Here is a 14,035-nt window from a genome sequence, read left to right on the forward strand (position 1 = left end):
TTTTGTTCATTTAGACATAAAGCATACAAAAATGCAACGTTACTTTAAAGGAAGTGCAATGTTAGCACTACTTTTTTTTTTTCAAACATCTTTGAACAAATACATACAAAAAATCTAAGCTAATCTGTTATTGATCTGATAGTAAAATGGCATTACATTTAGCAGAAGCTGCAATATGACTTACTTAGGACTCAAAACTCAAATGTAAGGGCTTAAGACTTGATTCGGGACTTGCTTATCTTGACTTGGGACTTGAGTGCAAAGATTTGAGACTTGCAAAACAATGACTTTGTCCCACCTCTGTATCAGAGAGATGTGCAGAGAACAGACACCAGTAAAGTGACATTAATGTAAAGTCAGTGCAGATATTTTTTTCTTCAACCCTGGTTTAAACCAACCCGTTTCCTTCTGCTGTGTTGTAATCACTGACATAAAGCATTTTAATGGGAGGTATTCTCCCTCATCATCCTAATTCATGCAATTTTTGCTGCATCAGTTGCTGCTTGGGAAGAAAATTCTAAGATTTCTTTGTGTAAATCATAAATGACACTGCAAATCAGCGCAGCTTTGCCCACAATTGTTAGAAACCATTTATTTATTTTACAGATAGTACAGATCAGATAATGTCCTGCATAAAAACAATCTAACCCTGTGTACAATGCTGATAATACAGGGCATAAATGGACACTTGATTTGGACATAAAATAACCAAATTTGAGTTGAGGGAACTTCAGACTGATTACAAAATATCAGAATACATGCTGTTCAAGTGCATAAAAGGATACTTTGGCTACATCATGTTCTCACCTCTTCACTCTTACATTCATTAAACACACGCGCACACATGATTCATTTCTATTTTAACTATTGTTTTTTCTAAAACCACTCAAACCCCAATATATCAAAGCCATCCACATCATTTCACACAACTTCTGGTTTTATAAAGGCAGCAGAACCTATTTCAATCAGCCTATATTCATGGCACACTCATATTTCAATAAAGGCAGTAATTATAATTATAAAACCGTGAACCCATATGAGAATTGAAAGTAGGCTGCTTCACTATTAAATTACATTATCTGAGGAAATAGGAATCATTTCACCCCAGCGTCAAACATAGAGTGGCTCTGACAGTGAGGTGAATTCGTGATCAATGCAGAGGTGCTTAAAATCTACACTGCATTAACATCATATTCAAACTGCTGAAAGTCATTAGTCATCTCAGAAGATTGTGATGTTTTCATTTGCTGTTGCTGTTTGCTGCTGGACAGTAACTTCAGTATTGACCTTATTTTCCCAAATTTTTGTGTCTAAGTGACTAATGGAGACAGCAATTTTTTAAATTTGTTAAGATTAAGATTGTTAATTTAAGTGTCTGACAACATTATGAAAAGGATCCATACAGAGATAGACTTTTTTGTTAAAGAGTAAGATCCTTTTTATTTAGCCAGGAGCAGCCCCAAAATCTCTATCGCCAAACCCACCAGACTCCATTTAAATAAACAGTAATTTTATCACCTTTAAACGCACTTAATTTAAAGTTGACAGAAATAAAATATAACTTAGAAAAACGTTCTTGCTTCAGCCCTAGATTCAACCTCTTAAATGTGCAAATATGCTGGCTCTATACACAATAAAATTATTTGAGTCTGGTGAGTTTTGGCGATAGCGATTTAATCATTGTTTATGGTTAAACAAAAAGGATCTTACTCTCAAACAAAAACGTCTATCATAAGAGGGAACCCTTTTGATAATGTTGTCAACAATCTGAGCCCGTCAGTGACAAAAACAAGCACTTTAAGTGGACATAAATTGACAGTGCATAGTGTCAAAAAATGTTGTTCCCATTCGTCTCTTACACAACACACAAAAGCCAGAGACACAAAAAATAGAGTCCAGGTTGAAAAATAGAGAAGTTACCCTTTAAGTAGCTTGGAAACTAGTGTATTTGGTCTGAAACTTAGTCTTCAACATTTAACTGTCCCTTGCTTGGTCATATTTTTATTCTGTCTACTTGTGTCTAGGAAGAGGAAATCCACAAAATTGCGGCTGTGCAAAAACAACTTTTTAGAAAACACACACACACTTGGCAACATATCCAAACACAGAAAAATGGACATCAGACTTGCAACGTCATTAAATGTGGGAATTCTAGAGAAGAGAAAAATAAAATAAAGAGAAAATTGTATTTAAGATTATCACAAGCTGACCATAAACCGTCTAAATATTAATGGTGTTGAGCCTCCCATTGCCCCATATTCAATATTATAAAGTGAGTATAAAAAGTCTTTCATTTTCTTCCTGAGAAAGTCCTAGGAGTCAGTTTCAGCCTTCTGTTTCCCTTTCCCTCCAGCATTGTATCTGGGAGACAAACACAAGGTGAAATTATAACAGAAGTCAGACCAACAGATCAGTTTTAATGCACCGGCTGATATTAATGACTTGATGCACATCTGCTTACCTCCCTCTCACATGCTCTACCGGCCACCATACAGGTGGATCTTTGCGAACGAGACCGTCTCGTAACAGTCTTTGTGGCCCTTCTCGTAGATGACGTAGATGTACTTCTGGTCCTCTACAGAGCCAGTGTCCAGTGATGTGATGCTGGAGTAGGCGCTGGGCCCCGCCCATAACTGCACAGCTTGTTTCTCCCAAGATTTGCCATCATTCAGCGACCAACGTAACGTCATATTAATTCCTTGGGGGATGAGAAAAGAAGTTAGTATGATGTAGTGATGATACTGATCTTTTAAGTCTGAAGCAAAGAAAATCGATGAGTTGTTTTGGCCTGGAGAAAAGCAGCAGCAGTGGTGGAAAGGAACTCAACACAACAACCATGACCAGCTGTGACATTAATGTGTTAATATGCCAATAATAATATTCCAGCAATATATATGGTGATAAAACATTCTGAAAGGGGTCATTGTTTTCAATAAATGCTTTTACTTTTGATAATTTAAATACATCTTGCCGATAGTAATTCTATACTTTTGAATGAATACAGGCACAACTCTGTAACAGAGTATTTTTTACAGAATAGTATTGCTACTTTTACTTTCACCACCGAGCACCGGTGACAAATGAGTGTAGGGAAGAAGGGATGATGACTCTTACTGTGTTGCATATTAGAGGGGTTGGTAAAGAAGAGCACTCCATCTTTCTGCAGAGCTCCAGCTGCTACTGCAGGATCCACCAGCTCGTAGTCAAAGAACAGATCATCTATGGGCAGGGTCTCTCCACCGTCGTGGCTGCGTACAATAATGCGACACCGACAGTGGTAGTTGTTCTGGTTCCGCACGTTGATGACGATGCTGCCGTCCGTCATCTCAACCGGCTGCAGAGGAGCAGAAAGGGTTTGGTTTGACAGTGTCATATGTTCGGCAACACCTTGGTCAATTTACGTCCTCTAACAGATTGTTATTATAAATGTCTGACAACATTCTGAAAAGGATCCCTACAGAGATAGACTTTTTTGTTGAAGAGTAAGATCCTTTTGTTTAACCTGCAAACCTTGAAATTGCAATTGCCAAACTGACCAGACTACATTTAAATAAATAGTAATTTTATCATTCAAAGTCGACAGGATCAAAATAAAATTCACAAAAATGGTACTGGTTCGTCTTCCCACTGTTCCAACAATGACAGACTCTGGTTTGGTTGAAATAAACCCTTAATTCACCCAGTATGATCTGAATATATGCAGTCTTTCTGAACAGAGTCTGGTGCGTTCTGCAATGGCAATTTCAGGGCTGTTTCTGGTTAAACAAGATGAAAGGGTTTATCTTTGTAGGGATGCTTTCCGTAATGTTGTCAGACACTAAGAATAACAATCTGAGCCTATCAGTGGCAAAAACAAACATTTTAGTAGACATAAATTGACTGTGCTGGCATGCCCCACGTGGTTACATTGCAGCCTGTTTCGTGGCTGCCGGCTGCAGCAGTCTGACTGGACCAAATTCAAAATCTGTCTCCAACAGTCACATAGACACAAAAACGTGGGAAAATAGGATCCAGGTTAAAAAATACCAAAGTTTCTCTTTAAGATTGCTGCTAGTTTCAATATACATTTTACAGCTGCACTTCTTTTGGTCACTAGAGGGCAGAAGAGCTCCACAACCCAAGCTGACAGCAAACCTCTTGATTTAACAATGATACTCTACTGTGTTGAAATGTGACACAGCACCGTTAAATGTCTCTACTGTGAGTTGTGACCACCATGGTGCGATTAACAAAAAGCAGCCAACATACCTGGCACTCATCAGGGTCGAAGTCCTGTGCTCTCTTCTTCTGGTTGTAAGGGATGCTTTTTAGCGCAGCACCGTTGCGCCAGTTAAGTCCGTGGTCATCACTGAGGATGCAGAAAACTCCATTTCCCTCCAGTGTCCCATGGCCACACACCACCAACCTCCCCTTAGCTGGTTCGAAACGTTTCTGTAGTGCAGAGACACAAAACATGTGCACTGAGCATACAAAAAACAAAGATGCAAACTTGATTCTAAAACACAAACTAAATCGAACTCTGAAAATAAGATAAACCTTTACTGATTTTCAGACGGGAAATCCATGTGGCAAATAAAGTACAAAAGTAGGTGTATGAAAAATAACAATTAAAATAAAGATAGAAACTACGTAAAATTTAAAATCAACATTACAAAGTAAGAATGACACACTGTTAGCACCATATGCTAGAATAATTCAACAAACAATAATAATTATTATCCATAGTGCCTGATCTGCTGCAGTCCAACAGAGGGTTTAGTGTCCTAAAACTGTCAGACATCAGCAGAAACATAATAACTCCTAACAGCCATACAGATGCTCCACTCAGAATGTGGACAGGGTTAAGCAACTCATTTGCACAAATACAAAAACCCTCTAATCATATTATGATTCTGCTGCAGCACACATTTCAGATGCACTGCTGTCAGTCTCTAATGCATTCAACGTGCTCGTTTAAAGTGGCTGAAAACAAAAAGCTCAACGTCCAATTTATTCTATTAATATAATGCAGTTCAACAAGGCGCACATCATTACACAAATTACAAGTGTTTTTACTTTCCAGGTCAACGTAAAGTTGACATGATAACTATGGAAACAAACTGATGTATAATGTAACTCTTTGTTATGATGTTAAGGACTTTATTTACATTGAGCACTGATTTTCTTTTATATACAGTAACTCAATACCAATATATGTTATGAGTCAATATCAGACAATAGGAGATAAAAAGAGCATAGAAACTTCATATAAAAGACTTAATTTAATTGCAAATGCTATAAAAGGGTGTTTCATATTATAATTATTTATATTTATGCCCTTTATAAGCAAAGTTGCATGATGTATAGTTGTGTATTTCCCGTTATTTAATGTATTTTTAAATGCATCGTCTGTTTTTTTTTTTTTTGGTTTAGTACGCTATGTACTGTTCTGTGTTCTTAATAAAGTTGGCATTATTATCTTTATTATTATTATTGTTGTTATTATTTTTAGCTATCATACTGACTACAGAAGCATCTGTTAATCCTCTACTTACTGAAAATCAGTGTTTATCATGACCCTGTTAGTTTCAACTTGTGACTACTGTTCCTCTTTGTGGTGCAGGTCATCTGAGGATGGCACATTCTGCCAACCTCAGTCAAATTGTACACTGTGTTTGTTTCCACAAATATTCTGTAGACACAAATTATTTGGTCTCTTGGCCTCAGAACACCAAATCTGGTCGTCAAAATTCTCATTTATGGCTGACAAATGCTGCTAACTGTCATTAAAACAGACAGACGCAGACTGATTGATTGAGTTACTTCAGACTCTCAGCCAATTTCAGTCAATTAAATTATTTTTTTCCAACAAAGTGTTCACAAGGTGTTTGTATTGTTTCGCCAGCCCACTATAGGTTATGCTGTTATACTGACCAGTTTTACAGAGGATGTGGCGAGCTCGAAACTAGAACTAAGATAGTTTCAGTTCTTAACTAGAACCAAATCATGTTGTGATATTAATGCACGGAATACACTTGTTCTTTTCGTGAAGTTTCATGAAGTTAAAAATGCCTTTGTTAATAAGGATCAGTCTGATACCAGGTGAGCAGTGTTCAGGATCAGTGAAATTTAAAAACACAGTTATATCTAATGCTTTATCTACTTTGTTGTAACAAAGGTGTATGAGCTAAGATTTTTATGAACACATAGCACAGGATGATTGTAATATCGCTGCAGGGGGTAGATAAGGTTTATGTGACTTAATGTTACTTCAAACACACAGAGATTTCTGCCTTTAAATCTCACTTTAAAACCTAATCATCACTGGTACGTGACAGGCATGACTCATAATCACAAGGAAAACAATTTAGCTTAACTTTTATCTCACTTTACAACTAACCAGCTGCAGCCACCATCTTCTCACATGACGCTCTCTCTCACCTGGATGCCGAAGCCAGGCCCCGGAGCGAAGTTCTTCACTCCAAGCTGGACCGAGAGGTTTCTGGGCTGGCTCCAGCTGAGGCCGTCGTCCCTGCTCTCCACCATCATGGTGCTTGATGGTTGGCAGTTGAAGAGGTGGAAGCAGATGGAGTAGACCAGAATCACTGAGCCCACTTCCTCGTCCACCACCACGGAGCCCAAGTTCAGGCCGTCACCTTGTATTCCATCATCGACTATAAAGGCAGTCGGGGACCAGGTGGCTCCTGAGGGACGGAGGAGGAGCAGGAGAGCGTTTAGACACACACACTGAATATTTTTACATAAAATTGAATCATTATTTAAGTATTTAATTTATTCAACTTTCCACTATAGCACACAAAATGTCAAAACATCAGTTTTCAACCTCAAATTCTTTGTTTGTCTCTTTTTGTTCCTGCTTTGTGCCTGAAGCCTTTTGTCTTACAGCAATAAATGCATATGTTTTCAGAGAATTTGTCTTGTCTAGCACTTTTAATACTTTTTGTGTTGCAGTAAATTATTACATTTATTTGTTTATCAATTTGGACATATGATTTTTTTTTTTTAAATATTATTATTGTGTTGTTTATTCAACCAGGTAAAAATCTAATTGAGATTACAAATCTCTTTTCAAGATTGGCTTGACCAAGATGGCCACATAAACATTGTCACAAAAATTAACACAAACAGACAATTACAACTGTCACACACCACAAATGAGCGAGCACAACATCCAGTTAAAATGCAATTAAAAAAAAAAAAATAATAATAATAATAATAATACATAAACAAATACAATTTTTAGAACAATTTCAGTGAAATATGTAGGTATAATCACTTTGACCAAGAGTGTTATTTTCTCAGTCCTTTAAAATGGACTTATATTCCCCCACAGTGATCAGCTCCAACAATATCAGGTCCTTCTGCAAATTATTCCAGGAAGACAGGGCAGAATATTTTAAAACTTTTTGCCTAGTTCCGCTCAAACCTTGGGGTCCAGCATGAGTTGAATAGTGTGCAGGCCATACTGATTTGGGTTTTTACACATTTATGTGCCCAGATGAGAAGAAACCAGGCCAACAAGAGATTTACAAATAAAAACCAACCAATATAAATGTCTGCAGACGTACAGAGATGGCCATTATGCAGCAGCATACAGTGAGCAGTGACGAACGCGATTCCCATAGTCAGTTATATAACATAAAGCACATTTGTACACATCTAACTTCTTTAGGTCAGGTGTGTTCATAAAGAGCAGATCACTGTTGTCTAATTAAGGTAAAAAAGTTGCGGAAATCGAATGTTGCCTTGTCTGAAGAGAGAAATGTAAATATTTGACATTTTTGTCTGTGGCTTTGTGTTTGATAATCTAGTCAAGAAGAACCTTTCTTCTGTTTCACTATATCTTTTACAGCTCAGATGACAAACAAACATAAACCTTTAACCTCTGTGCATGTAATCAGACGTGTGTTGTAGTAAGAAGGGCTGGATACTGAGCCTCAGTGTTTGTGTGCTACAGCCCAAAATGTATCCAAAAGACAGAGAATCAACAACAACAACAAGTAATGAGAGCTGGCATCAAATTTGTGCATAAACCCAGAAAGATGCCGAAATACTTACTCACGCTTTTATTATGAGCCATTTAGACTGCTGCAATTCCCTTTTCATTGGACTACCCAAAAAGTCAGGAAGAAAACTACAGTTAGTCCAGAATGGTGCAGCCAGGGAAAATGGGTCACATTACCCCACTGCTGAAGTCACTACACTGGCTCCCTGTATCTTTTAGAATTGAAGTTATTTTACTTGTATATAAAGCTTTAAATAACCCTGTCCTTCCACAACTCAGAGATTGTTTTGTCCTTTTATGTTCCAGCCAGATCACAAAGGTCCTCCACTGCTTTACTGCTTTAAATTTTCCTCATGTATCCCATACAAGTACTGGTGAGAGCACTTTCTGTTTTTACTCCCCTAAGATCTCTCTGTATTTTTAAACGTAAATTAAAGGCCTATCTTTTTAATCTGGCTTTCAATGTGAAGTAACATTACAGTCTTGATTTTTAAGTTTTAACCATTGGTTTTTACCTTCTTTTATCTCTCCTGTTCATTCTTATTCTATTTTATTTATTTATTTACTCTCTTTTTATTCTATTCTAGTTTTAATCATCTTTGTTTGTTTGTTTGTTTGTTCTGTTTTGGTTGGTTTGCTTATTTAATATTTTATTGTCTTGTGTCTGTGTCATTCAAATGTTGCCATGTGAAGCACTTTGGGCTGCATGTTTGTATGAAATGTGCTATAAAAGAGTTTAATTCATATTCTTCTTTACTTATTCTTTAATAAGATATTTTTTTTTAATTTTAAATCACACTTTTGACCATTTCAGACAGCATTTTATTTAAATTTCTTGCACTACTTATCTTAACATATTCAACATTTAACAACGTCTCCTGTTAAGTGAAAACAATTATTTTGTAGATGTTTGTTTGTATTCCTCAAATTAGTGCTCGGTAGTCTTTCAGGAAGCTTGATATTTCCTGTTTTTTTTTAACACATGTAAGTTTCTGCAGGCTGAGCTTGAACGTTTATTCTTGATCTTGGAAACAACGATTTGGTAAAAAATCACTTGTATACCTCTGCAAACCAGTCAAGTTGCAGTTACAGTTTATATCCATGTCCGTCCAGACTCATATGTAGCCATGACAGTTTACAATGCTTTAAACATGGACGGTGAAGAAGCTACAAATTCACACACATCTTCAACGTGACAACACAGAAGATCCATACAGTCAGCACAGGTTCAAGTCGGACACCCATGATTAGAGTCACTAATTCAGTATCTGACCAAATGTCTCCACTTCTGTTCCTGAGTTGTGGTGTTGAATAATGACCAGACAAGTGTTTACATTATGATGTCACTGATATGTTGACCTTTGTGTGAAATTTTTTCATAATTACCATATGAATTCCTGAGTTATGGCCAAAAACATGTTTTGTGAGACCAAATACTAACCAGGTCATGCTTGCATCCATGTGGACGTTTGTGCCAAATTTTATGCAATTTCCTGAAGGCGTACCTGAAATATCTTGTTCACAAGAACGGGATGGATGGACTGACAACCCAAAAACATAATGCGCAGAGGCATTAAAATCTTACTTCTTCTGCATACTGAGCAACTCTCTCTTCACTGATGAAGGTCATGAGTTATGACTGAAAGCTTTGGAAAAAATTGGAGTATGAATGGACCTTGAGGCAATGTTTTTGTAAATGGTAAATGGACTTGCGATCGTATATGTTAAACACTTTTACACTACACATTCATCGAGTTTACCACCTGCTACTCAGTTATCCATTCACACTCTCTCACAATTTGCGTTTTAGTATCGTGCCCAAGGATATGCATGCAGACTGAAGGTCAGACATGTCCAAAGTCTGGCTCAGGGGCCAATTGTGGCCCGCTGCTTGTCTTTATATACTACATGTGGCCCCTGACGTAACATAGGTGATCATAAAGCAAGTTCACTTTGCATTTTTTCTATTTACTTCACCATTGCAAGACTATTATACAGTTTGTAGACATGCACCAAGTAGGAACTATGCAGGCTGAACTAATGTGTTTTTGTAAACAACGCAAATGTTTCCTGCTAGATAGTAGCCACGGCAAAGATGCGTAAAGTCAAAAGCGAGGGCTGCCCCTCTTTTATGTGATATTGTTTTTGGAAACCCATATGATGTGAGAACCAGCTGGCCCCAGGTGTTTTCACATCTAATTTGGCTGCCATTCAAAATAGCATAGACACCCCTGTTCTATGTTGTTTCTTTACTTTTGCATTTGTCATAATGTTTTCTGACAAATTTTACAATAAACAATTTATTTAAAGATATAATAAAAATGAAAGTACAGTATATTCAACAAGTTGAAAAACGTAAGATAGTTAAAGTTGTGGCTAACATGTTTGTTTATGTCATATTAGAAACTAGGAAACTTCAGTAAAGTGACTGTTAATTACTGTTTTGACCTTTGTCCACCTTGTGTGGCTGAAGAGATGGATGATAGATTTGTACCCACTCTGTTAGTGTGTGTGTGTTTGTGTTTCTGACAGTTTCTGTCTGGTGCTCATCCTTGCCTTTGTCAGTGGACCGCCGCATTGCAATGAACTTTGCTCCTATATCAGAAGCCACTGACTTCCTGGCCTCTGCGAAGGCCAGCAGGCTTCCTTTGGGGGTGAAGGTGAGGAGGGGGATCCTGTAGGTGTTCACCTGCCCCTGGGCTCCGCTCACCCACAGCAGCTGCTCCTCATACAGCAGAGGGTCAATCTGGACAGCGGAGAGAGGCAAGATAGAAAATGAAGAGAGGATGGCTGACTAAGGGGAAAAAAGAGTTCCACTATCTGATAGCAAAACCAGTTAGAAGAGTCAGGTGACCCAAGCAGGTGATGATCACACTTTCATTTCAGAAAGCGCTCATTTTATGTGGCCTATTCCAAACCGACCGTAACAGTACAAGCTGTAGTGTAATGTTGCTAATGACATATACTCAAGTACTGTACTTTTACAGTTTTGAAGTACTTGTACTTTACTTTGTTCTACTTCATACATTTCAGAGGGAGGCTTTGCACTTTGTTTGACAGCTATAGTTGTTTTCAGATCGAGACTTTACAAAGAAATCATAATCAGTAATAAAATAGGATGTTGTGCTATAGATATAACTACCCATACGTATAGACAGCATTTAAATAAGCTTCATGTCAACCACCTACAACATCTAGGTACTGTTTATATACCAAATCATTTCTAATAATGGGTCAGTAATATAATTAAACTAACACATACTTTTACTTTGGATACTTTGAGTCCATTTACTTTTATTCTATCTTGAATGCAGGTCAAGTATTTCTATAGAGTGGAATGACTATTTTTAAGTAATTTTAACACTTAAACAATTAAAAATGAACGCATGTACAGGCTGGACAAATTAACAGAAACATGTAACAGCTTAGAAACAAAATAAAGTCGGTTTGAACGGTGAAATCAAGCTGACACTGAACACTTTACAGCTTTAACACCATGTGCACCTACATTAATGACACTCTATTGTGCTGCAACGTATTTCTATGACATTTCGTTACTGTACCTGTTCAGGGCTAAAGGTAAAAACACAGGGACACAACACGGCGCACAGAAGTACAGAGAGTGTTGCGAGGCGGCTTTCTGTCTCCATGTTTGAGTCACGTCCTCAAACTTTCTTCTGTATTGCGACAGATAAGTTAAGTTAAAGTCGAGACGATGAGTTGAGAAATAAATTCACAAGAACATAAGAAACACACAGAGAGATAAAAGGCGGAACTGCTCTTCTTTGCTCATCTAAAATGCTGCATCTTGCTTGTGGATCATGTGACCATGATGGGCGGTCACATGATGACGACGTCACGCAAAGGGGAAGTTTTTCATTTTAATATTACACAAAATTAAAATACTAATAAACTGCTCAGCCGTGTAGAAATGTACAAATAAACAAACCCTGAAAATATAAAAATAATATAAAATATAAATATATACAATAAAATGGTTTACTCTCAAATGAAGACCAAATAACTTTATATATTTTTATTATGTATTGTATTATTTCCGTTATTTATTTTGGCTGACGAATCTTTTTTTACTTTCTTCCTCCACTCAGTTTCATGCCCATGTACTCTGATAATATGGTTTAGTTGCCTCATTGTTGTAAATGTCAATTGTTCAATAAAGTTAAGGAAAAAAAGTTACACAAAATCGCATTTTGTCTTGTCATGTTATTGTATTTGTTTATTTATTTTAAATTATTTTATTTTATTTTCTTATTTTTTCTTGTCCTTTAAATCATTTACATTTTTTTCTATATTTTATTAATTCTATCATTATTACCTATTATAAGATTTAATTGTCATTTGCACTGTTTACACACATATTTATCGTGGAACATTTTTTATTAATTAAGTATTGACAAAAGAAGACTTCTTTGACAAGTCTCTTGAATAATAGTTATTTACACATGATTTATTTATTTATTTATTTATTTATAATTATCTCTTTAATTAGATATTAGATGATTCATATTAGTTATATTGGCTTTTTCATTTCATTTGAAATAACGTTTGTATGCACAATAATGTACCTTATGCATCCACTGAATGATGTTTAAATGCTTGTTGATACATTTCAACTAATAAATACATAAATATACATCAGTTACATAACATGCTTTGTGACATTGTTTTTATTTTCTATTTTGTTGTATTTATTGTTGTTGTTGTGATATCTTTGCTTCCTGTCAGATTTGTTTTTTTTGTTGCTGTTCATTATTCTTGCCAGACAGCACTGCTAGTTATTTGTTTTCATGGACTTTTTCAATGTCTTATTGTGGTTGTTATCATATATTATATGTATATACATATATATACATATATACATATATATATATATATATATATATATATATGTTTATATATATATATATACATACATATATATATATATATATATATATATATATATATATATATATATATATATATACATACATACATATATATATATATATATATATATATATATATATATATATATATATATATACATATATATATATACAGTACAGGCCAAAAGTTTGGACACACCTTCTCATTCAATGCGTTTTCTTTATTTTCATGACTATTTACATTGTAGATTCTCACTGAAGGCATCAAAACTATGAATGAACACATGTGGAGTTATGTACTTAACAAAAAAAGGTGAAATAACTGAAAACATGTTTTATATTCTAGTTTCTTCAAAATAGCCACCCTTTGCTCTGATTACTGCTTTGCACACTCTTTCTCTCTCTCTCATAGTTTTGATGCCTTCAGTGAGAATCTACAATGTAAATAGTCATGAAAATACAGAAAACGCATTGAATGAGAAGGTGTGTCCAAACTTTTGGCCTGTACTGTATATATATATATATATATAATGTACACATACTTATATGTCCTTATAGCCCTTATGTGCATGAATTCGGGGTATTGCTGTTAAAGAGGTTAATTTTAATTCTCAGTCAGTTTTCCCTCAGTAAACAATGGTTGATGAAAATGTTCATATTTATAATTTTATTTCATATTATATATTCATATTTATATACATTCATGTTTATTAATATTACCGCACATACTTCATCTCAATGACATTTCTCTCCACTAAGGTGTAAGATCAGCTGGCTGAGGAAATAATAAAATGTTTGTGTTTACTTTAACTGCAGACATGGAAAAATGCTGTCAGCAAAAAAATAGACTATGTGTCATTAATTTCAGTTGATTCATGCATTTAAGTTTCTGGTCATATTCATAAGAGCATCATGGTAAATACACTTACAGCCTTTATCCACATGAGGGCAGAATTTCCCTGAAACAACACACCAACCACCCACAGTATTACAGCATTAAGTCCTGTACAGTATTCAGCATTATGGTGTAGTTTTCAGTTTAATCATGAAGTCACTTTAATTTTAGAATAACACAATTTAAATTAAAGTTCAAATCAATTCATGAGTGTCTTAATTGTAAAGTTGACTTGGAATCAAATAC

The 14,035-nt window shown here is 35.7% G+C and overlaps 1 protein-coding gene across 1 annotated transcript; it reads right to left on the minus strand.

The window, feature by feature from the left end:
• Positions 1-566: 566 nt before the first annotated feature.
• LOC117263219 (sialidase-1-like) lies at positions 567-11,839 on the minus strand. Its single transcript, XM_033636420.2, has 7 exons — positions 11,569-11,839; positions 10,562-10,751; positions 6,421-6,683; positions 4,249-4,431; positions 3,115-3,334; positions 2,462-2,698; positions 567-2,361 (listed from the first exon to the last, which is right to left on the minus strand). Exons 1-6 carry the CDS (start codon positions 11,653-11,655, stop codon positions 2,478-2,480), a joined length of 1,164 nt encoding a protein of 387 aa, XP_033492311.1. The 5' UTR covers positions 11,656-11,839; the 3' UTR covers positions 567-2,361; positions 2,462-2,477.
• Positions 11,840-14,035: the final 2,196 nt, after the last annotated feature.

This window comes from Epinephelus lanceolatus, chromosome 16 (genome assembly GCF_041903045.1).
Source record: "Epinephelus lanceolatus isolate andai-2023 chromosome 16, ASM4190304v1, whole genome shotgun sequence".
In the NCBI taxonomy this organism is placed as follows: domain Eukaryota; kingdom Metazoa; phylum Chordata; class Actinopteri; order Perciformes; family Serranidae; genus Epinephelus; species Epinephelus lanceolatus.